Here is a 25,134-nt window from a genome sequence, read left to right on the forward strand (position 1 = left end):
TAGAGAAGGAAGGAAGGAAGGACGGAGAATCGACGTTGCAGATAGTTGCCCAGGACTAGATTCATGGGCCGCTGAGGGGGCCCCCAGGCGTGCGGCTCGTTGGTCTAGGGGTATGATTCTCGCTTAGGGTGCGAGAGGTCCCGGGTTCAAATCCCGGACGAGCCCAAGTTTTCATCCCTGCTCTGGCTGGGCCGGAATAGTCCCTGGCCCCAAGCCCCACCCGACGTCCGATGGCAGCCGGCCAGAGAGCCCCACCTGTGTCATGCGGGACGAGCTTTTCTTTCCGTCCACCCCAAAGTGACCATTGGAACACACACATTCACTTTTGTGTGTGCCTCTAGTGTGGCGAAGGCAGCCAATGAGCAAGCACCAAGGTGGCTGAACAGGAAAAGAAAACCGCAGGCATTGTGTTCAGGGCTCCAGGAAGGGATGGAAGACCTGAAGACAGTTTATCTATTAAGAGGTTGGGTGGCGGGCGGCTGCAGAGAGGAAGATTGACAGGTCGGGGGGGTGCAGTTTGTTAGGAGAACACCCACAGCTACGCACAGCAGGGTAACCGCACAGCAGGGTAACCGTGGTTGACAGCCAGTGACGAGGATGTTGAACTTTCCCAGTGGGAAGGAAAGATAACTGTTGGATGTAATCGATTTGCCAATTGTCCTGATGGGATCATTTACATATTGATTATATATGTGTATTGAGATATCACCGTGCCTCCAAGCACAATTACTATTTGTCAAGTACATGTGTGCTTATTTGTATATATAAAAGATCCTGTCCATTTTTCTATTCTAGAAGAAATTTTTAAAAACCCATCAAACTTAAAAAAGAAAAAGTCCATCGTGCCCTTGACCTACGGTGGTAAGAAACTGAAAGCACGTCTGTGGTTGTGGTATCAGGAAACTTATCTCCCATTGGTTCATAATGACACCTGTTTGGGCTAGAAACTGGAGTCACCATTTCTCAAAACCGCAGGAAGCGCTATCACACTTGTTCCTTGCTTGGACTGTTGGCCCCATCTGCATCCTTCCAACATTTCTGCATGCCTCTCCTATATCATAACCCTTTCTGGAGGTGTTTGTGCTTCAGAAATACCCGAGGAACTCGTGCATTCAGAGCCCACGTCCTAGTGCAAACCTGCAGAAAGTGCACCGTGTGGAACTTGGACACTGGTTGAGTTTAACAGGTGTCTGGTGTTATGATCGCCAACAGGCCGGAGGCGCGTCTCCGCCAGGGGGCGCTGAGACAAAAATTCTGCAAAACTTGCAGAGCTGGCGGGAAAAGTCAGTCTGCTGTTACCGTTTCGGTGATTCCATCATTCCATGAGAATGAACTGCTCTTCAATTGGGACCTGCTTGACTGCAGCGACTTACGCTCTTCTGAATAGGCAGTAGGCAAACGGTAGTAATGATAAAGCGTGGGAGAGCGGACCAAAAGCCAGACGCCCAACGTGGGGCTCGAACCCACGACCCTGAGATTAAGAGTCTCATGCTCTACCGACTGAGCTAGCCGGGCACCTGCGGTGGTTCCTTTTCCCCAAAGTATTAGAAGAATACGTAGCTCTCTTTTGGGCGGGGATCAAATTGAGAATATTGGATTTTATCTGGTTGTTTATTTGAGCTTCTTAGATAAGAGGAAATGAACCACAAAGAACGCAAGCATTACCTTTGGTTATTAGCATACTACATTTTCCTTCTTTCCTCCCAATCTCACCAACTTGTGTTAGACCACAAAATGCCCCCAGGATCTAAGAATCTGCTCTGGGTGCTGCGAGAGTGACCCTAAAGATGGCATCCAGACAGGTGGCCAGCTTGGCTCTGAGCATAGTCTCCCGGAGCCCATTTCCTCAAGTGCTCACATGACCCAGGACCCTCTCTCTGACCCACTGAGGTTTTCTGTTCCAGTTCCCTCACCCATCCTGCCCCTTCTGGCTCTTGAGTTAAGAACAGACTTTAAGGCGATAATAATACAAACTCTGAGAACCAGTTGTTAGGCGACTCCTGGTGACAAAAAGGATCGAATCAGGTCACAGTGGTAGCAAGAGAAGAGGTAAGAAATGCCTGAATTTCTAGGTCTATCTGGAAGGCTGAGTCTGTGGGATTTCTGGCAGATTCGAATGGGAATGTGAAGGACAGTTAAAACTCTGAAGTCAAGCTGCAGGCTTGAAAAATGCATGCCAAGAGACAAAACTAAGCGGGCTAGTGCATTTTTCAACGGCCCTTAACTTTGGGAAGGCCAAATCCACCTAATATATGACCAAAGCAAAGGGAGTCAGATGAAAACAATAGTTATGTTGCTGTGAAAACTTGATTCTGCTGTCTCCACCCCATGGGATCTGCCAGAGCCCCAGAACATTAGTGTTGCCCTGAAAGAGTGCCCATCCCTGACAGTACAAATTACCTGCTCTCCATTCCCTTCCACACGAGCTTTACTTTTTTCTTTACACCAACACCAGAATATTATTAATATCTCACTTGCTCTGTGTGAGATGTTATATCCAGTTTAAAATCTATTTCCTAAAATAAAGACAAAACAAAAACTATTTCATATTTTATCTATTTAGATATATGGCATCTATAGTTAGGCAAAGGAAATTGTACATTTTAAATTGGGTGGAGGGACTCCCTAGAATTTGGAGGTGTAGCTGATATATATACCTTGAAATTGAGAATCATGTGTCCACCTAAAATGGATTAATTTGACCACAGAAGTAACTTTCTTAGACTACATTGAGATTTGACTGTTTCCCAAGACTCCTTTAAAGAAGAGCAGGGGTCTTCCAAATCAATTGAACACGTTTTTATTAAGGGCCTTTTCTGTAGATATTTAAAATGAAAACATGAATCCAGCATGATCCCAGCCTTCAAGAAAGCTGCCTGCCATGTGCAGCTTAGAGAGGCCCACAGTGTGCTAGGAATCCATGTCTCTCTTTGCATGTCTTTTGAAAGTACACGTTTTAGAAGTTGCTGGGTCTCCAGCTTTCCCTCATAAGATTGCATTCAAATAAATTTGAAAACATTTCCTTCTAAAGAAAGCCACTCAATTTGGAAAGGCCAGATGGAAACACATGTAGGTTACAAGGCTCTCACCTATTTTCTGAGTCATTTGCCTTCCCCTACCTTTCCCTTCCTCCCCCCTTCCTTTTTTCTTCTTTCTTAGACCTCTATCACCACCCCACTTTGCTGCTCCCAGCTTTGTGTAGAAGCCTTCTCACCTAGGACGATAGGACTCGTTGGATAGCAATTTCATTCGTTTTCCTGGCTGTGGCCATTATATGAGCACCATTGGCACCCGCACACATACAGTTCTTCTGAGTCACCCCACCTCCTCAAACCCCAGCAGAAGACCTGTGACTGAAATGAAACCAATATGTCCTTAACTTTGGAAAATTTGTCACTGTCTTGCTTATTGTACCATGTCAAAATTAAAAGAGTAAATGGAGGTCTACCCTACTCCCAATAAGAGGAAAAAATAAATAAAAGGAAAAGAAAATGAAAAAAGATAGAAAAAAGGTGTCATAAATGGGCTGATTTAACATAAATTAGATCTTCAGCTTTATTGTAACTCTATGGGGTTAGGGAATAAAGTAGGAGTGACAGTTTGAAAAAATAATGATGGTGATAGAATTGGGTTATCTAAAAGTCACCTGTGTTTTCCAGTAAAATCTAAGAAATAAAGACATTATATTTATTCCTTATGGATATTCTATTTACTATTGAAAAGACAGACAGACATGAAGGACTTGCAGACGCTTGTGTGGTTTTAATAAGCCTGGACGCCCATCCCCCCTGGTAACCTCGGCCTGATGCTTGTGACTTGTGCTTGAGCACTGTGAGAACAATACAGGGATGTCCTACATAGAACAATATTGCCAGTTTTAATTTGCCCTCGTGTCAATTAATTTACTGGGTTTGTGGTTCATAAAGGTTAGTCCCCTTGGCTGCACTGGTTTTTTTTTTAAGGACTGAAATACTTAAAAATGTAATTTCTTGCTGAATCCAAGACCCAAGGCAACATCTCCAAAACCAAGGCCTGGACTTGCCAGCCAACCTGATTTGCACTATGACACTTTTTTTTTTTTTAAATTGCAGAGGAGTCCTTGATTAGAGAGGTAAAAAGGCTTGGGAGTGTCTTAGAAGTCTTCTAAGGCTGTCATAATAGAAGGCCCAGACTGGGAGTCTTAAACAACAGAAATTAACTTACTCCTAGATCTAGAGGTTGGGAAGTCCAAGATCAAAGTGCTGAGTGGTTTGTTTTCTGACAAGGGCTTTCTTCCTGGCTTGCAGACACCTGCCTTCTTGCTATGTTCTCTAGTGGAGCGACAAAAAAAGCCTTCATGAACTCTGGTGTCTTTTAAGAACACAATTCTATTGGATCAGGTCTCCAGAGTTTTTATCTTATTTAATCTTAATTACTTCCTTGCTTCATGATACTGCCACACAGCAATCACCTTATCAAAGCACTTGGTCTTGAGAGGTGCAAGAAGGAGACAAGAATTCAGGGACTTAATCCTGCTTCTAGGGCAGACTTGGAAACCTGTCCCAGGCTGGGCCACAGATCAAAGAAGTAGGAAGTGTTCTGCCCAAGAGCAGTTACCTGAGCTTGCTGTCCCAAAGGGTAGCAGTCTATGCAGCTCAGAAACCCATAGCAGTATGCAACAAACTAACTCGGCCATCTTTAGAAAGTATTGTTCAAGAGATCTTCTGTACACACAACTAGATTTTGGGGTGTAACCTCTTGGAAAGTGACCTCAGTTGAAGCAAAGAGAAATTAACCTAATCTATTAATATTAGAATTTAAAGATAAAATTAATTTTCATTCAAGTCTATCACACAGGAGCCTCGTGAAAGATAAAGTATTACTCCTTTGCTTCTGTAAGCAATTCTAGGATTTGAGTGGAAGAAGTAGTATCATTTTCTCATTAATTAATTTTTACATTTGTACAAAACCCAATAGGGTTGGGGGTGGAGCTCAGTCATAGAAAACTTGCCAAGTCTGAGCAAGAGAGCAAAGACAGACTGTGAGCCTCAGACTGTTACAGAAACTGGAAACAAAATTAACTAGTTCCTATGTGTGTCAACCCATTGCTCTGTCATCCTAAATATCAGAAATCTATAAAACTGAAGAGAGCAGTTTTATGGTTGTTGTATTAAATTTTGTATGTTTTTATAAGTGTCCTATATGTAGGACGATGGGACATGTGTTAAGATCGTTACATTAAAAGTGTTTGTTTTCGCTCCACATTGATGGGGTCTGTCCGAGTTAAAAGTGTAACGATCTGGTTTATCTCCAGAGACAAACGCCAATGAAGGTACATTGTAGTATGCTATTAAGTTTCTTTTCTTCTTCTTCTTTTTTTCTATTGAGCTTTAACTTTTTTTTTCTCTTGCTCCTCCTCCTCCTCCAACTAATCATCTCGCTGAAACTGCAGATGGAAGTATTTCAAATCCAGTTTCTAAGTGGAATTCAAAATTGGCTGTTTAAATTTATCACAATGAAATGCCAGTGCTAAATTCTTCTCAATTCCTGGGCCTCCTTATTTTCTTTCCTTTGCAAACTCGTGAGCGGCGGACCCGGCTGGTTTTCGGATCCCGGGTCCACAGCTTAGAACCTCCCAGGCTTTGGAAAAGGTGCAGGAGCCCCAGGACACAAGGGCGTACGCAGTGAAGCCGCGCGGCACAGAGTTGGCACCCGCGGCGGCGCGGCCGCCAGCGTGGCCCTTCGATAGCTCAGTTGGTAGAGCGGAGGACTGTAGCGGGCGCTCCTCAGGCATCCTTAGGTCGCTGGTTCGAATCCGGCTCGAAGGAGTTCACCTTTTGCGATTCCCTAGCTCCTGTGCTCGCTGAACCCGTACAAAACGTTCTCGGTGTCCGGGAGTCTCCCCGGATTTAAAAAATTATGCTTTGCAGCAACTTTTAAACACCCCTCATCCGATATTGACCCCATCGTTAAAGTGATTCAGTCCCCGGAAAACCCTCCAGGTCTGATCAAGCTGGTCCGAGCGGCGGTGGGCGGAGTTCCCACGCGCGTCCGCCCCTCCGCCCGGCCACAGCGGGAACGCAGCGAGACCCGCGGAGCGGCCGCACGGCGGGCACGCGCGCCCCCTGGTGGCAGTAGCCCGCATGGCTCAGGCTCCCGGGCACCCTGCCGACCCCTTCACCCCAGCCCCCGCCTGGCGATTTAGGGGCCCGTTTGTCCTCAGCTAAATGACATCAGGGTGGTTTTCAGTTGCGGCTGAGGACAGTGTGGTGCATTTACGAATCTCCTGGAGAGATGTTTATGCCGCCTGCGACTCGGGTCCCAGTGGAGTTGACAGTCACTGCTTGCAGAGAAACCAGAATCACGGGAAGGAAGAATCACCAGGGAGACGGGCGCAGTGTCCTCCCCCTCGGGAATGAGCTCCAGAGCAGAGCTCTCACGTAACAGGACACACTTGATAATTTTGTGCCAATCTCATTAAAAGGTATTAATTCCTCTCTCAAAAATGTGATCTCAGAGACCCAGAGACCTGGACGACAGCAACGTTAGATCAACGCCATAGCAAAGGAATCTTGGGTCGCCGTACAAGAGTCGCACGAGGATGCAGCGCCTGGCCACGTCTCCTCCGTCCTCTGCCGCCCAGCTCTAGGCTTTAAGTGGAGGACACCTGGACGCGGTGTGTGCGGAACGGTGTGCGGGGCTCGTGAAGAACGTGGAGGCCGGGCCTTCTCGGGACGGCGGTCCGAGGTCACCGCCTGAAGCGCTCTACAAACCGCTCCCACCTGGGCGACAGCGGCAGGGGTAACGGGCAGCTGGGGTGAACTTGCTCATTTGAAAGCAAGTTGGGGTTGCTCTCTCTCTCGGCCCCCTTCCTCTTCTCTCTCTCTCTCTCTCTCTCTCTCTCTCTCTCTCTCTCTCTCTCTCTCTCTCTCTCCTCTCTGCCTCTCCTTTTCTTCTCCTTGGGGCAGCTCCCCAATAAACCTCTTGGTTAAAAAAAAAAAGAAAGCGAGTTGGGGGGCTTAAAAAAGACTCCGAGTTTCTTTCCAAAGGTGGCGCTCGGGCCTTGGGGGCCCTTTAGTAGATAGCCCCCGTCGAAGATCCCCGCGGAGGCCGCGGGTTCCACTGGGGCAGGCGCCCTCCGCAACCCTGTCCACACCCTGGGCAGCTTCGTGGTCCAGCACCTGCGGCAGCCCGAGGCCCCGGTGCCGGCTGACTCCAGGGCCGGGAGGGGTGGACGGTTGTGAGGACTCCGGCTGGTGCTCAGCGGGCCAGACGTGAGAGACCCGTCGGGTGGGGAGAAATCTGCAACCTGCTGGGGGAACCCGAGTTCGGGTCGGCAAGACAAGGGGAAAAGGAGATCCCCGAGAACGGAGGGGAAAAGGAGATCCCCGAGGACGGAGGGGAAGGAGATCCCGGAGGACGGAGGGGAAAGGAGATCCCGGAGGACGGAGGGAAATGAGATCCTCGAGGACGGAGGGAAAGGAGATCCTCGAGGACGGAGGGAAAGGAGATCCCGAGGACGGAGGGGAAAGGAGATCCAGGAGGACGGAGGGGAAAGGAGATCCCGAGGACGGAGGGGAAAGGAGATCCCGAGGACGGAGGGGAAAGGGAGATCCCGAGGACGGAGGGGAAAGGGAGATCCCGAGGACGGAGGGGAAAGGGAGATCCCCGAGGACGGAGGGGAAAGGGAGATCCCCGAGGACGGAGGGGAAAGGAGATCCCCGAGGACGGAGGGGAAAGGAGATCCCCGAGGACGGAGGGGAAAGGAGATCCGGGAGGACGGAGGGGAAAGGGAGATCCCGGAGGACGGACGGGAAAGGGAGATCCCGGAGGACGGACGGGAAAGGGAGATCCCGGAGGACGGAGGGAAAGGAGATCCCGAGGACGGAGGGGAAAGGAGATCCCGAGGACGGAGGGGAAAGGAGATCCCGGAGGACGGAGGGGAAAGGAGATCCACGAGGACAGAGGGGAAAGGGAGATCTCGGAGGACGGAGGGGAAAGGAGATCCCGAGGACGGAGGGGAAAGGAGATCCCGGAGGACGGAGGGAAAGGAGATCCCCGGGGACGGAGGGAAAGGAGATCCCCGGGGACGGAGGGAAAGGAGATCCCCGGGGACGGAGGGAAAGGAGATCCAGGAGGACGGAGGGGAAAGGAGATCCACGAGGACAGAGGGGAAAGGGAGATCCCGAGGACGGAGGGGAAAAAAGATCCCCGAGGACGGAGGGGAAAAGGAGATCCCGGAGGACGGAGGGAAAGGAGATCCCGAGGACGGAGGGGAAAGGAGATCCCGGAGGACGGAGGGGAAAGGAGATCCCCGGGGACGGAGGGAAAGGAGATCCCCGGGGACGGAGGGAAAGGAGATCCCCGGGGACGGAGGGAAAGGAGATCCCGGAGGACGGAGGGGAAAAGGAGATCCCCGAGGACGGAGGGGAAAGGAGATCCGGGAGGACGGAGGGAAAGGAGATCCAGGAGGACGGAGGGGAAAGGAGATCCCGGAGGACGGAGGGGAAAGGAGATCCCGAGGACGGAGGGGAAAGGGAGATCCCGAGGACGGAGGGGAAAGGAGATCCCGAGGACGGAGGGGAAAGGAGATCCCGAGGAGGGAGGGGAAAGGGAGATCTGGGAGGACAGAGGGGAAAGGAGATCCCGAGGACGGAGGAGAAAGGGAGATCCGGGAGGACAGAGGGGAAAGGAGATCCGGGAGAACAGAGTGGAAAAAGGCGATCACGGAGGGGAGGACGGAGGGGAAAGGGAGATCCGGGAGGACAGAGGGGAAAGAGAGATCTGGGAGGACAGAGGGGAAAGGAGATCCCGAGGACGGAGGGGAAAGGAGATCACCGAGGACGGAGGGGAAAGGAGATCCGGGAGAACAGAGTGGAAAAAGGCGATCCCGGAGGGGAGGACAGAGGGGAAAGGGAGATCCGGGAGGACAGAGGGGAAAGGAGATCCCGAGGACGGAGGGGAAAGGAGATCCCGGAGGACGGAGGGGAAAGGAGATCCGGGAGAACAGAGGGGAAAAAGGCGATCCCGGAAGGGAGGACGGAGGGGAAAGGGAGATCTGGGAGGACAGAGGGGAAAGGAGATCCCGAGGACGGAGGGGAAAGGGAGATGCCGGACGGAGCGGTGCTGCAGCCCGGCTGGCTGGGCGAAATAACCAGGGGGCGAGTGAGGAGGAACTTGTGAAGGTTGATACAGTGAGAGCCATTATTGCAAGACAGGAGGGGTATTTATACATTTTGCACAGCTTATCTTAATTAACATAAACTAGATACAGCAGTCAACCAATAAGGAATCTCCACACTTAATGATTACACACAGCTTAACTTAATTGACATAACTAGACACAGCAGTCAGTCATTAAGGAATCTCTATCATCTTAATGGCTCTCTGGCCTTACTTCTCAAACCACTCCCTCTGGCAAAATGCCAGGCGCCATCCTGACTTGTTTACGGACCCCGACAGAGAGGAAAGGAGATCCCGAGGACGGAGGGGAAAGATCCCGGAGGATGGAGGGGAAAGGGAGTCCCGGAGGACGGAGGGGAAAGGGAGATCCGGAGGACATAAGGGAAAGGGAGATCCCCCAGGACCAAGGGGAAAGGAGATCCCGAGGACGGAGGGGAAAGGGAGTCCCGGAGGACGGAGGGGAAAGGAGATCCGGAGGACGGAGGGGAAAGGAGATCCCGAGGACGGAGGGAAAGGAGATCCCCCAGGATGGAGGGAAAGGAGATCCCGAGGACGGAGGGGAAAGGAGATCCCCGAGGACGGAGGGAAAGGAGATCCCGAGGACGGAGGGGAAAGGAGATCCCCGAGGACGGAGGGAAAGGAGATCCCCCAGGATGGAGGGAAAGGAGATCCCTGTCTGTGGCAGGACTGTAGAGGACAGAAGCTGCGGTCCGTGTCCTCCACCGCGATGAGCGAACTCGCCAACGGGGATGTGGCTCTAGAGGGAGGGCTCCCCTCTGCGCGGGGCGAGGTAAGTAAGTCGCCGCAGGATGCGGGCTGGATCCTGCCGCGTCCCGCACGCCAAGCGCCAAGCGAGCGCCCTAGGGTCTGCGCCCGCCCGGCCCCTGCCCTTCTCGGTGTCCGGAGCCACCTGGGGTCTCCGCCCTCCGGGGACACCCGACGGCCTCAGCAGCCGGGCAGCAGGGCGCACAGAAGAGGAACAGGAGAGAAAACACACAACCCCTGGCCTTCTGAGTTGGCTCGTTCCAAACTCGAGCTCCATCCGTTTCCTGTGACGGTTTCGTGTTCTTTAGGGCCGCACGTCTCCGCAGTGAGAGGACCTTAGCGCTGGGGAGAACAGGGAGCAGAGGTGCAGGTGTCACACCGCGCTTTCAGGCCGGCAAACCCAGACTCACTGGGTGGTAAAGAAAAGAGGCACTCACTCAGGACGGTAGGATATGGGGAGAATTCGCCCCATATCAATTATAAACAGAAGAGGAGGACACGGGGCCTCATTAGGGTATTAGGGTATGTATTAGGGTATGTATCTAGTTTATGCTAATTAAGATAAGCTGTGCAAAATGTATAAACAGCTCTGTTGTCTACAATAAACGGCTCCCATTCCTGCTGTATCAAGCTACAGAAGTTTTTCGTCACCCCCCCCCCCATTCTGCTGCAGCCGGACTGCGGCACCATATCAGGATCATTATATGGACTATGGGCTATTTTCAGTGTCTGAGAATGATGTTTTTAAACGTGTTTATACTTTTTATATAGGAAAGCAGAAATCATCAGCGCACAAATTATTTTATGTACCCTAAACAACTGACGCTTGTGAGTCCTTCGATAGCTCAGTTGGTAGAGCGGAGGACTGTAGGGAGTCTGCTAATGGCCATCCTTAGGTCGCTGGTTCGAATCCGGCTCGAAGGACAAGAGTTTTGATCTAACACTGTTGTACAGTTGTGAGTAGGTTCTGCTGCTTACTGTTTAAGCCACGTCCAGAGTGGAAGCGGCAGGTGAGTAGGCCGAAGTAGCCCTCCTACCAAGTCCGCACTCACCTCCCCCCTCTGGAGAGTGCACTGACTGGTGGCCCCAGGACTTACTCCTTGTGGGAGGTTAGGTTTTATAATTTTTGGGTTCTCCGTCACCTTGGTACTTTCTGAAGAATTTTAAGGCGACATTTCGAACATTCACCGGAGCAAGACTTCATCCCCTCCGTTCAATCCCTTTGGCACACTCACCCACCGCCCCCACCGGATCCTTCCGCAAACCCGACACGTGTCCCCAGCTCCCCGCGTTCTGTTTGGGAAAGGTCGGTGTGCAGGGCAGCACCCCTCATTCCACCCGGATGCCCACGGCCCAGGAGTGGCGACAAGTGAGTGGCGCGTGCACCAGAGCTGTGTCTTGGGAGTGCGGCTGGCGCCTGTGCAGGGAGATGTCGCGCGAGCTCTGTGACCGCAGGCACTTGCTACCCGCCGTCACTCGGGGCTCACGCCCGGCCAGGCTCCGGGTGACCAAAGGCGTCAGCTCACAGCCCCTGGGGACCCGCGGCGGTTCAGGGCTGGCGCGGAGGGCGCCCCCTGGGGGACGGTCCGCGCCCGCCGGGAGCAGGCTGGGTGTGCGGCCGGATTCGCCCCGGGACTCGAGGGGACCCGGGCTGCCAGCGCCTCGTCCCTCTGCACCCGGCGACGTGCATTTCTAGAAGACCCTCACCAGGCCGGGTGCTCTTGCCTCCACGGAGAGGAGCCGGCTGGGAACTCATGAAATAACAGATGTGCGCTGCAGACTCACTGAACAGGATCTTTTGAAAATGTATTTTTCCCAGACGTTAGTTATGAAGAACTTCAATGAGTGAGGATCTTTTGTAGATAAATTAAGAATACAGTGTTTCCTAACTCATTAACTTCATGGGCTTCCTGTTTTCCCCGTCAGCGTTCAGGAGCCAGGAAGCTAAATGTCCCCCCTGGTGCCTGTTAGCAAGGCAAAGCTGACAGTCGTCCTCTAAAGGGGTATTTACACTTCTCTTATAGGTGAAGAGCGTGCTGTGTTTGCTGGTTTGCCCCATTACAACTGGGCGATATAGCATGAGATACCCAATTCCTAAACGACACAAAAAACACCTCTCATGTTTTGTGTCTATAACTTGCGTCGAACCCTAATTTTCCTGGTATTTCAGAAAGGTGCATCAATTTCCCAAATAAATTGGGAAGTACTGTGTTTCAAGATGGCGAGTCTTGAACCTAGCTGCCTACTTTTATGAAAACCTTACTATAATCATTCGGTTTCAGCAGCGGAAGGAGGCTGCTAAGCAGACGGAAGAGCAGGTGAAGTGCCAAGGATGGTCCAATCTATGACACTCAAGGGAGCGACTTGGACAATTGGTGGCAATTTAAGAGTTACATGAAACACTTGTGCAATAAAAAGCAGAAATCTTGAAGTTCGTGGGAATAAGTTTTTCGCGTACTTGTATAATCACTAGTGCTAGATCATTTTTAGAACATCTCTAATACCCTCAACAACTTCCTCCTGTTCACGTGTTTTCAAGGTGGATTTGAATAGTCAAAAAGTAGACCATGAATGCAATATTTAAACTATACTGCAGGAGGTTCCCAGCGTGCCCTTCGATAGCTCAGTTGGTAGAGCGGAGGACTGTAGGTGTGTACTTGTGGTCATCCTTAGGTCGCTGGTTCGAATCCGGCTCGAAGGAGTTGCCTTTTGGAAGGTTCCAGTCTCGCCCTGGGCTCTCTAGGATCCGTAGCTAGAGGATGCAAAAATCCAAAGCCCAAACAAACAAAGACACACCCACACGGGGTTCCCCAGGTACCCCCAGAGGAGACTGCTAATGCTTGACTGACAGACTGAATGAATCCTTGGAGGGAGGGAAAAAGCAAAGTTTGCTTGACTTGACTGAGATTCGACGGCCTTTTACGACCCTCTGTCACATTGGAACTTGTGAGAGAACATTTTAGATTCTTCTCTAAAGTACCAGTTTTAGAGAGCACTCTTGCGACTGTGGCTGTGGACATGTCTGACCACTGCGACCTCTGGGGAGTGTGGGTTTGCACTGATGGTCCCGAGGCACTCCCGAGGGCGAGGGCCAGGGTCGTGGGGGGGGGGTGGTTGCCAAGGCGCCAAGCAGGCAGTATTCAGGTGCGACCCAGTCCCGAGCGCAGGCAGCCAGCGCTGAGGCCCAAGTCGTGTGTGCATCCCGCACGAATTTGCAACATAGATAAATACGGATGGTATGTGTGGAGGATATATCATTGCACAATAGGGGTCAAGCAAGTTCTCTAATCGTCATACAAATTTTCAAAACATTCTCAACGCCTCGCCCTGAATCTGCTTCTCCCTTCCGCCCTCTAGGACCCAGCCCCCTGTGCTGACCCGTAGTCCCTCTTGTCGTCGCCGCCTCAGGCCGCAGGCCGTCGTGCACAATCGCGTCACGGCAGCGGTCGCTTTACGGCTGTCTTGTTACGTAACTTCCGGCTTGGAGCTCGGCTCTTGGTCGCGCCATCGGAAGCGACTGCTTTACGGCTGTCGTGCTTCACGTATCCTCGGCATGGAGGCTGAGGAGGCTGAGGCAACTTCGGAGGAAGGGCCGTTGGAAGCGCCAAACCCGAAATCAGAGGCGGAGGAGGAGCCGGAGGAAAGCGAAGAAGCAGCTTGCAGCAAGAAGCGGGTGGTGCCGGGCATCGTGTACTTGGGGCACGTTCCGCCGCGCTTCCGGCCCCTGCACGTCCGCAACCTGCTCAGCGCCTATGGGGAGGTCGGGCGCGTTTTCTTCCAGGCGGAGGGTGAGTGCCCAGGTCTGGGCGGCGGGGGTTCGGCTCCGAGTCCCGCCCTCGCGCCGACTCGCCCCTTACGGGCATTGACCAGAAGTCGCGGCGGGGACTTGGGCCAGTTGTGAGCCCGGAGGGAAGGGGCTGTGAGACGGGGAAGCGGGCGCGGGGCGGATGCGCCTCGAGTCCTCCCTCCTGGCCGGGCAGGGAGGCGGGACCCCGGCCGGCGGCGGGGCGGGAGGGCGCGGCCCCGAGCCTGCCCGAGAGGGCGCTGACCACTGCTCGGCCTTGGGTACGCAGACCAGTTCGTGAGACGCAAGAAGAAGGCGGCGGCAGCCTCCGGAGGGAAGAAGCGGTCCCGGTACAGCAAGGACTACACGGAGGGCTGGGTGGAGTTCCGCGACAAGCGCGTGGCCAAGCGGGTGGCGGCCAGCCTGCACAACACTCCCATGGGCACCCGCCGGCGCAGCCCCTTCCGCTACGACCTGTGGAACCTCAAGGTGAGGAGGGCCGCCGGGTCTGTGGCCCGCCCACACCCGCCCGCCCCCTCCGTCCGACCTGTCCCGAGCTTTCCTTGTCTTGTCGCCCACAGTACCTGCACCGGTTTACCTGGTCCCACCTCAGTGAACACCTGGCCTTTGAGCGCCAGGTGCGACGCCAGCGCCTGAGAGCAGAGGTGGCCCAGGCCAAGCGCGAGACGGACTTCTATCTCCGGAGTGTGGAGCGGGGACAGCGCTTCCTGGCCGCCGAGGGGGATCCTAGCCGCCCCGACGGCTCCTGGGCGTTTGCCCAGCGACCCACGGAACAGGAGCTGAGGGCCCGGAAGGCCGCGCGGCCGGGGGGGCGTGAACGGGCCCGCCTGGCCGCAGTGCAGGACCAGGCCCGCTCCAACCGAGGGCTCCTGGCCAGAATCTTTGGAGCCCCACCACCCTCGGACAGTACGGAGGGACCTTCCCGGGCCAGGGACTCGTGAGGCCGGGGAGGCCGGTCACCTCCCGTGGCCGCTCCGCTTCCTGTCGACCTGGTGCTGGAATGACACCGACACCCAGGCAAACGTCTCGGGTCAAGCCCAGACGTGGAAGTTTTGTGGGCCTCCCCTCCTCTTTTGCCCAACTGCTGTAACTGCCGGCCTCAGTGACCTTATTCGTATTATTAGGATGGTTTTGACTATTGCTGATGTCTGCTTGATTTGGTAGCCTTCCTCTTGTTTAGTAGGGTCCCATAAAATGCCACGTTCTTGGCCCAGGAATGGCCTTTATATGTAGCTACAGTGGAAATGGATGGTCCAGGCAGTCTTGTTCTGTTTACTGAATACAGATAAGGGAGCAGCATCATTTTATTTAGAAAAACAGATATGAATTACTGGGTTATGTTTGGATTAGGAACCTCCTCCCTAATGTATTTATAGGGAAAAAATGCTTTTATTTTTAAGAGTGAGAGTCATTTGGCAGATTTCAATTTTCATCTTGTGTTGCATTCACTGATCTTCATTCCACCTCCTTGTCTTAAAGCCTTCATCCAACCTAGATCCTTTTTTCTTTCTCTGTTTACTTCCTTAGCCTAGAACATTTATCTAGTACATTTATTAAACCACAGTGGGAGACAGTGACAATGGGAGATAATGACCTTGGTGGTAAGAGTCTGACAGATCACTGGAATAAGATAGATGAGCATCATGGTAGAAGCATATAAGGGATGGAGTGGGGCTAGGGCAGGACATGGAGTGCTCTCAGTGTGGAGCTGATTTCTGATAACGGGCAGCAGGAGGGTCAGTCTTCATGTCTCCCCAAGGTCAAATTGGGAAAATGGCAGAGCAGAATTCTGAACGAGTCTGGTTTGCTCCTATAGTTCAGACTGCTTCATAGATAGAGTGTTGGGGCAAACCATTGTAAAGGACAGAGCCTGGAGGGAAGTTGGGATCAAAGATCTCTCAAGTGCACTTACATGTGTGTTGAGGCTCTGAGGGATTCACAAATACATGCAGAGCAGCCCTGATTACTTCAAAGAATCAGGATGAATCATCAAAATGAACTGCAAACTTGGGTGTCACCATACACTGAAGTCTATACTCAGTCTCAGATTAAAATATTATTATCCAGCAGGAAGTCCTTGTCAAGTGTAATTATAATTTGGTTTTGCTTGTGCTTTTTCTTTAGTTCTTGGAACCCCACCCCCACCCCCCATTAATGTAATTATCCTTGTTTTTTGGAGTGAAGTGGATTCATCCACTTCTTTGATTGTAAAATGGACATTATGATCTTACTTGAAAGTATGCTTTATTGGGAAAGTAAAAATGACCCTATGGTGAGCTTGGTATGACATTTCTCATAGCTCATGTTCTGTCCTTTCAGACTTAGTACACAAACATCTGTGTGGTGTTAGTACCATAATGTTGGGAACTTTGTGTCCTTGCTTCTGTGTTCATTCTTTGTGAGTTTGTTCCATGTGGATTGTTTCTTCAGGTCATTGTGCCTTCCAAAGTACCAGAGAAGTCCAGCATCAGGATTTGATAAGCTGTTTTCCACATTTCTTTAGAATTACCAGTCCCTGTAGGCACCTGGGCTAGGTAAATAGATGTTAAGACAAGGAAGAAATTTCTTTCCCTCAAGTTGCCCACAGCTGAGAAAGTTAAAAAAAAAAAAAAAGGGTTTAGTGAGAGTTTCTTGAATGAGTGGATGTTTCCCAGGCTGGTGGCATCAGTATACTCAAGGGCCAGCATCTCAAGCTGCACTCCAAATCTCCAGCGAGCACAGCCCACCCTGTAGCCAGTCAAGCTGAGAGTCAGATGGAGGAAAATGGGTTACCCAGGAACTTTCATCTTGATTCCCTCTAGACTTGACACCCTTAGAGGCCAGGAAATAATTTTTTTAAGTGTCCAGGTGTGATGGCTTACCACTTCTTTTATTCCCCATATTTTTCCACATGGTTCTCTAGTGTGCATGTTTTGGGAGCTTATTGCATGAATTCCATGATAGAAGATGAAGGACACCTGCAAGTGTGAGTGGATTTACTGTCTAAGAAGAGCAAACTTTCTCAATCATGAACCCACCTGTGGTTTCCAGCTAAGAAGCTAGGACCCTACATTTCCTGGCATAAGAGTGGAGATCTTACTGAAGGGAGGGCTTATCTAGGCTAGGCCTGGACACCCTGTGAACTTACTCCTGCACCCACTCTTTCTCAGTGTGCTTTCCCACGATTCCTCTAACATTCTTTGAAGTTCTTATTATTGCAGTGGAGTGGGTGGGGGGCTCCTAGTGTAAGCCTTGGACGTGCTCATTCCCCACTAGAGTCAGTGTGAGTTTCAGCAGATAGAGACCCAGAATAAGATTTCTTGCCCCTTATGAGGAAGGCAAGTGTTGGATTTCTGTGGATGCATGATTTTCTTCCGCTTTGGGGCTATTGTCTTTCACTTCCAGACTCACTCTGAGACTGAGTAACTGGAAGCAAAAGAAGCGGGCTCTTTGCAACACATACTCTGAGTCCAGAACCTTGTACTAAGTCTGGTGAGTGCCCACGTGGTTTTCTTGGCCTGTCTCAGGCCAGCCAGGACCAGGCATGAGACCAAAAGAATCTTGGAGGCAGGGTTAACAGCGGAAGAGAGACCAGCACTTCTGGAGCCAAGGGCCGTGGAGAGGAGTGGCTGGCAGGCCATGTAGGTTGGCCCTTTTGCTTGGCACAGCAGCCCAGGCCATCCAAGCCACTCTTTAGCCCCTGCTTCCAGTCCAGAAGCGATGTGTGGTTCCTTCACCGTGAACCCCATCCATTTAGGAACAACTAATGTAGTCATAAGGCTCTCAGCTAGGGAAAACCTGATATCCACAATGAAACTAGACCCCTATGTCGCACCGCATTAAAAAATAATAATAAATTAGAATGGATCAAAGGCCTAGGTGTGAACCCTGAAACCATTAGAAAGCAGAGGACATCACAGTGGCACATGCCTGAAACTCCAGCTACTAAGAAGACTGAGGCAGAAGGATGCTAAGTTAGAAAATCATCTCAAAAATAAATTGGTCAGAGATATAATTCAGTCAGGAGAAATACTTCACAATGTGTTTAGGCAATATTTTTTTTTTTTTTGGGGGGGGGGGAGGGGGATTAGATCCTCAAAACAGGCAAAAGTGGTATTATGTCAAACTAAGATGCTTCTGCAAAGCAAAGGAAATGAGTGAAGAGAACCTGCAAAATGTGAGAAAATACTTTCAAACTACTTGAGAATTTAGTATCCAGAGTATATAAAGAATTCAAAATCACAACAGCAAATAACCCAGCAAAAAGATGAGCAAATGACCCGAACAGACATTTCACAAAAGCAGATTTACATATGGCGAACAAATATATGAAAAAAATGCTCAACATCTCTAATTATCAAGGCAATGTAAATCAAAACCATAGTGAGAATTCTCCCTCCAGTTAGAATGGTGATAATAAAAAAGAAAAAAGGTAAATGTTTTCAAGGATGTTGAGAAAGGAAAACTTACACTCTGTTGGTGGGAATGTAAATTAATACAACCATTATAGAAAATGACATGGGAGTCCCTCAAAGAGCTAAAAATAGAACTTCCATAAAATCCAGCAATCCCACTACAGGTATCCATCCAGAAGAAATCAGTATGTCACAGTGATAACACATCCTCATGTTTACTGCAGGATGATTCATGATAGCCAAGAAATGGAATCAGGAGTTGTCTAAGAACAGATGAATGCATAAGAAAAATGACATAAATACACAATTGTTATTCAGCCATAGAAAAGAATGAAATCTGTCCCAATGTGGATAGAACTGAAGGACATTACATTTGTGAAATAAGCCAGACACAGAAAGACAGAGACCACATGTTCTCATTCATGTGGAAACTAGAAAAATTGGCTTCGTGGAACAGAGCAGAATAGTGTCCATACAGACTAGGGTGGGGTAGGGAGAAGGGGAGCCAGAGGGAGGTCTGATAATAGGACCAAAATGCAGTTAGCTAGGCGGAATACATTCAAGTGCTCTACAATACAGTAGGTGACAATCGTTTACAACAATTTATTACATATTTTATAAAGAACTAGAAGAGAGGAGTTTGAGGATTCCCAATACAAATAAACAATAAATGTTTACGGAGATAAAAATGCCAATTACTCTGATTTGATCATTGCAAATAGTATTTGTGTATGTATTTATCACATTCCATAAATATGCATGATTATTGTTTCAATTAAAAATTTAAAAGGGGGAAGATGTTCTTTGTTGATGAAACTATTTTAGAACAGTTTGCTAAAACACATTTCTTAGAATAAATGGAATAAATACTATATTATCTATATACTATGTATGTAGATATAGTAATATAGTAATATAGATAGCAATATTATAACATTTTGCAGGGGGGCATGCAGTAGTACAATTTGATGATCTCCAATCTTTTAACCACTGTGTGGAATTTCATTGTTTGTATCATTAAAGTTCTAACCATTTGTTAACATAAATATTTAGGTTGTCTCTGATTATTTTCTATTTTAGAAATATTGTAATGAACATCCATGAGTATGTGTATTGAAGTATTTGGATTGAAATTGTTGACTCCAGTGTCATTTACATTGTAATTTTTTATAGGAAAATTTTAAATGGCTCTTCAAACTGATTGAGACAATAAATACTGTATGGCAAGGACCTTTCTCCAGTTTTGCCAACAGTGATAATCACTTTTCAATGAATGCTTTGGTGAATACAATGAATACAGTTTTACTTAACCATTAAATGTTCTATTTAGCACCAAAACTCTGTGTGTGTGTGTGTGTGTGTGTGTGTGTGTGTGTGTTTTGCTGGGGATTGGACCCAGGGCCTTGTGCATGCGAGGAAGGCCCTCTACCAACTGAACTATGTCCCCAGCCCACAAAAATGACTTCTTTGAGAATCCAGCACTTCTAATTGTATCAGGCACCTTGTGACACTCAATGTATCTGTCATGGTGCTGAGGCTGTGGCTCAGCAGGTAGCATGCTTGTCTGGAGTGCATGAGGCACTGGGTTTGATCCTCGGCACCACATATAAATAAATAAATGTCTATTGACAACTAAAAAATACATATATTTAAAAAAAAAACACGCTTGTCAATGTATCTGTCATGAATGATCCCTTAATGCTACATTGGTCTATTTATCTCTTTTTGCCCCCAGACCTCAATGTGTCCTTACTGTAAATTAATGCAAAAGTCCTCCACTGTTGTTCTTTTTCCTTCATCTTGACTTGGCTGTTTGCATTTCCATAGAATCATTGTCAATTTACACAGAAAATCTTGCTGTGGCTTTGCGATTGTATTTAATCTACAGATCAGTTTGGGGAGAATTGACATCTATGATACATTGAATTTTCCAATTACTGGCTTGATCTTTCATTTGTTTAGTCTTTCTTAAATTTCCCTCAAAAATATATATATTTTTCAGCATAGTGAAGTAGGCCTTTTCAAAAGGTGGAATCCCTAGAACCTGTGAATGTTACTTTGTGTAGGACTTTGCAGACAGACACGATAAAATCGAGGATCTTGAGGTGGGGAGTTTGGATTATCCGGGTGGAACCTAATTTTAATCACAAATACTCCCTTCAGAGGGTTGACTTGAGCGTGGCAATCAGTGGAACTGGCTGGGTGGGTTGTAGTGGTGGGAATACAGCCTGTCCAAAGGTGCAGTCGGACTGCAGTGGAAGGTAGCCCTGGCACTTGGCTGTGTCTTGGAGACCCTATTAGGAACCGAGGGAACTGGTCACTCCGGGAAGACAGACTTCAGATAAGGCCGGCTCCAGCCTGCGTGGTCCCCGGGTCCGACTGGGAAGTAAGAAAAGTGACCCCAGGAGCTGGCGCCCGCCACAGCACGTCCCTGGGTGGGCTCGAACCACCAACCTTTCGGTTAACAGCCGAACGCGCTAACCGATTGCGCCACAGAGACGCGGCTGCCGGCCGTCTTCCCCCGGTTCTATCTACAGGACTTGCCTCTCCCCTGCGGGCGGGAACTGGGGAGGCGTCGCCGGCTCCGCTCTGGTTTCCGCTGCTCACGTCCCGGCGCCGCTTCCCAGCAAACGAACGAGGGCTACTCCGTGTGGTCTGCGGCTGCCGCGCTGCCCAGGGCCCGCCGTGCTGTCACCGGGGAGCGCACGGCCCGACGGACGGAGGCGACGGGAAGCGCGGAGAGCAGTGGGGTGCTCGGAGGGGCAACGGGCGCGGCCGGGGGGCGAGGGTGGCTCTCCCCCTCCGGGGGTCCTGTGCGCTGCCGCCTCGGCCACACGATCCTCGGGCTCAGCCCCACCTCAGCCCCGGAAGGGCCTGCTGCTCCCGGCCCGGATCCCTGATGAACCGTCCGTGCCCCCCGCTGCGAGGGTCGGTCCTGGGTCACAGCCGCGGAGAGCGGGCGGCAGCGCACCGGAGTCCAGGTGGGACACTGCACACTCCCACACACACTCCCACTCTCTCTCTCTCACACACACACACACACTCCCACACTCACACTCCCCCCCCCCACACACACACTCCCCACACACACACACTCCCACACATACACACACACTCCCACACACACACTCACACACTCCCACACACTCCCACACACACACTCCCACACACACACACTCCCCCCCCACACTCCCACACACACACACTCACACACACACACTCACACACACTCCCACACACACTCCCACACACACACTCACACACACACACTCACACTCCCACACACATACTCCCACACACACACTCCCACACACTCCCACACACACACTCCCACACACACTCCCACACACACACACTCCCCCCCACACACTCCCACACACACACACTCACACACACTCCCACACACACACTCCCACACACACACACTCTCACACACACACACTCCTACACACACACCCCCCCCCACACACACACTCCCACACACACACTCCCACACACACACACACTCCCCCCCACACACACTCCCACACACACACACACTCCCCCCCACACACACTCCCACACACACACTCTCACACTCCCCCCCACACACACCCCCACACACACTGTCACACTCCCACACTCACACTCCCACACACACACACTCACACACACTTCCCCCCCACACACACACTCCCACACACACTCACACACACTCCCCCCACACACACTCACACACACACACTCACACTCCCACACACTCCCACACACACACACTCACACACACTTCCCCCCCACACACTCCCACACACACTCACACACACTCCCCCCCCACACACTCACACACACACACTCACACTCCCACACTCACACTTCCACACACACACACACACTCCCACACACACATTCACACTCCCACACACACACACTCCCACCCACACACTCACACTCCCACACACACACACACACTCCCACCCACACACTCACACTCCCACACACACACACACTCCCACCCACACACTCACACTCCCACACACACACACACACTCCCACACACACACACTCCCACACACACACACTCTCCCACACACACACACTCCCCCCCACACACACACTCCCACACACACACACTCCCACACACACACACTCCCCCACACACACTCACACACTCACACACACACACTCACACTCCCACACTCACACTTCCACACACACACACACTCCCACCCACACACTCACACTCCCACACACACACACACTCCCACCCACACACTCACACTCCCACACACACACACACTCCCACCCACACACTCACACTCCCACACACACACACACACTCCCACACACACACACTCTCCCACACACACACACTCCCCCCCCACACACACACTCCCACACACACACACTCCCACACACACTCCCACACTCACACACACACACACACACTCCCACTCCCCCCCCCACACACACACCCCACTTTGGAAGGAGGATGCACGCGGATGCCTTTTGTCCTCTTCCCAAGCGGAATCCTCGCCTGGGTTTGGGGGGACTCAGGGGTCCCTGGGCGGAGGGAGCGGGGGACACGTGGTCCCGGCGCCGGCACAGGCGCAGGGTCCTCCGAGGCGAGGCCGGCAGCGGGGGGACGGGCCCAGGGGAGAGGGGAGGCAGAGAAGGGGTCGCGGGGAGAGTGAGAGACGGCGCCGGGTGCAGCGAGCGGAGGGACTGGAGACCGTGGGGACCCCGAGGCCGGCGCCGTCCTGTGGGGGATGCCCACAACCCAACCCAACAGACCGCTTCCAACAGGGAGGCGTCCTCCATCCACCCCGCCTTCCCCGGACCCGGGGGGAGCGCGGCGCCGAGGCCCGGTCTGTCCGCACCCTGCGGAGGCCGTCCCAGGGGCTGCGCTGGGGTCGGGCGCTGGGCCTTCCCTGGCCTGGGCGAGGCGCTGGGCTCCATTCTCAGCACCGCGCAAAAGTGAATAAAATAAAATATTTCACCAACGACCAATAAAGATATTTTTTAAAAAGAGCTTTTTCAGACAGGGTTTGTGGAGGATACCGATAGGGTGACTTCAGCTTGGCAAGGACTCAAGGAGCCACGTAAAGAAGAGGTGTGGGACAGTGGTCAGGGACAGGAGGGAAGGGGGGAAAGGCCGAGTGGAGCGCACCAGAGTGGGGATCAGGGATGAATAGCAGACACAGGACCCTGTCCAAGAGAAGGACACCAAGGAGGAAAGGGCAGACAGGGGAGCTTAGGAGAAACGGCAAAGGAAACTGACAAAAAGGAGGAGAGAAATCCAGCCGTCAAATTACAGGGGAAGGAGCAGAAGAAAGAGAGGGGCGAGCTGGGGAGTCAGGACGAGGGCTTGCAATGCCAGGAGCACGGGTTTCCCTGGGGATTCGCCCGTTCAAGGATGTTTTCACTCCTTCCTGTGCACAAGGTTACTGGTAAAGGCCTAGAGATTTATTTAGGAAAAACACAATGCTGTTCTGTGAGTCACTTACCCAGGGGTCTGCCATCATAGCAGCGATGACCCACTGCTGAGCATCCTGTGACTTCATGAACCAGGCACAGAAAGCTGGCAAATGTGCTTGGGTGGGTTGCTTTAGAGTGAGAAAGGAACATTGAACAGATCGATGTAGGTGTCAGCACAATTTCCCAGATGTCTTAATTCACTCTTTAAAATCACATTGTTTAATATACACTATTCTGTGATCCATTATAACTCAGTATTTCAATAAGTAATTAAACATTGCAAAATGTTGCTTTAGGGTTATTTTAAACTGTGAAAAAGAGCCATATGAAAGGTCTGTTCATGGTTAAGCAACTGCTTTACATGAACCCTTTGCAAAGATATGAAGTCAAGACAGCATTTGAGGTAATAAATGCTTGGGAATTCACAACCCTAAATGCATCTACAGAATTGTGTGTTTTAGCCCATTCTGCTCACATTTGTTACTTGCATCTTCATATTTTCTTTGAGACACCGAATCAGTGTCTTTGCAGGAGACTTTAATGTCTATTAGTATAGCAACAAAACCCAGATACATCTTTCCCTAAGGAGACAGTTTTGGTGTCTGTGTTTTAGGAAGCATGTTAAAATAGATAACACAGAAACGATCTCAAGGTTGGTGATTTCTCTAGATGTTACCCACACCCACTCTACCACACAGGTCAGCTCTACATCATCATAAGTGAATGTGACTCGGCATGAACACTTCAGGACAGGCCAGTACTGTCTTAAGAGATAAGGCAATGCCCACCAGACTTCATTTGTAAGCTGCCCCCTTGTTCCTTAAAGATTACCTCCACTTATTTCAAAGGATTCTTGGTTACTTCAAGTATTAAATTTCATCATTTTGTTCAAATATCTTTCTTAGAATAAATAGACTAAGGATATTGAGTCCATCCAAAGTTTTGAAAATTCTCTTATTCAAGTGTGTTGAAGCTGTTTGAAACAGATTGAATGTAACTGAAATTATTTTACTTATGACAGTAATTTTTTAAGTGTTGCACTTATATCTTATGGCCAACTTCTTGAGAAAAAAAATGTTTTTCTTTTTTTTGAATGTAGTCACTACAATGTGCTGAGTTTTTAGTACACAGGTGTAGACGGCTGTCCAAGGTTCAGTGCTTGTCAGACGCTGCAGACACACTTGGTTCCTGTCTCCGGGACGTGCCCGAGCTCTAGAGTCTGTGAGGTCTGCTCATCTTCGTTTTTGGAGGTCCTTCTGCCCACCACTGCCTCTTGAATCCCTGTTCATCTTCAGAGGCACCTACAAAGCAGCAGCAATCTGATGGGAGGCCTTGACCATGCTTCTGCTCCCTCTGGAGCTCGGCTCCTGAGCCACGGCATGTTCCAGCGCTTCCTTCAGTCAAGCCCTGGATGACTAATTCCCCTCTGATTTTTATGAACTCCACCACCACCTTTCTTTTTCCTCTCTAGCTTCTTCATATGAGAGGAAACATACAAACTTTGGCCTTCTGAGTTGGACTTATTTTGGTTAATATAATGGTCCTGAATTCCAT

At 50.5% G+C, this 25,134-nt stretch overlaps 1 protein-coding gene and 6 non-coding genes across 7 annotated transcripts; 5 read left to right on the forward strand and 2 right to left on the reverse strand.

The window, feature by feature from the left end:
* Positions 1-93: 93 nt before the first annotated feature.
* Trnap-agg (transfer RNA proline (anticodon AGG)) lies at positions 94-165 on the forward strand. The gene has a single exon. It is a non-coding gene; the product is annotated as a tRNA-Pro (tRNA).
* Positions 166-1,442: 1,277 nt separating this feature from the next.
* Positions 1,443-1,515, reverse strand: Trnak-cuu (transfer RNA lysine (anticodon CUU)). The gene has a single exon. It is a non-coding gene; the product is annotated as a tRNA-Lys (tRNA).
* A 4,203-nt stretch (positions 1,516-5,718) lies between these two features.
* On the forward strand, positions 5,719-5,807 carry Trnay-gua (transfer RNA tyrosine (anticodon GUA)). The gene is given in 2 exon segments: positions 5,719-5,755; positions 5,772-5,807. It is a non-coding gene; the product is annotated as a tRNA-Tyr (tRNA).
* Positions 5,808-10,761: 4,954 nt separating this feature from the next.
* Trnay-gua (transfer RNA tyrosine (anticodon GUA)) lies at positions 10,762-10,851 on the forward strand. Its single transcript is given in 2 exon segments — positions 10,762-10,798; positions 10,816-10,851. It is a non-coding gene; the product is annotated as a tRNA-Tyr (tRNA).
* A 1,688-nt stretch (positions 10,852-12,539) lies between these two features.
* On the forward strand, positions 12,540-12,628 carry Trnay-gua (transfer RNA tyrosine (anticodon GUA)). The gene is given in 2 exon segments: positions 12,540-12,576; positions 12,593-12,628. It is a non-coding gene; the product is annotated as a tRNA-Tyr (tRNA).
* An 802-nt stretch (positions 12,629-13,430) lies between these two features.
* Positions 13,431-16,008, forward strand: Abt1 (activator of basal transcription 1). The gene is made up of 3 exons (XM_005337072.5): positions 13,431-13,715; positions 14,001-14,200; positions 14,293-16,008. Exons 1-3 carry the CDS (start codon positions 13,481-13,483, stop codon positions 14,671-14,673), a joined length of 816 nt encoding a protein of 271 aa, XP_005337129.1. The 5' UTR covers positions 13,431-13,480; the 3' UTR covers positions 14,674-16,008.
* A 4,544-nt stretch (positions 16,009-20,552) lies between these two features.
* Trnan-guu (transfer RNA asparagine (anticodon GUU)) lies at positions 20,553-20,626 on the reverse strand. Its single transcript has one exon. It is a non-coding gene; the product is annotated as a tRNA-Asn (tRNA).
* Positions 20,627-25,134: the final 4,508 nt, after the last annotated feature.

This window comes from Ictidomys tridecemlineatus, chromosome 8 (genome assembly GCF_052094955.1).
Source record: "Ictidomys tridecemlineatus isolate mIctTri1 chromosome 8, mIctTri1.hap1, whole genome shotgun sequence".
Taxonomy (NCBI): domain Eukaryota; kingdom Metazoa; phylum Chordata; class Mammalia; order Rodentia; family Sciuridae; genus Ictidomys; species Ictidomys tridecemlineatus.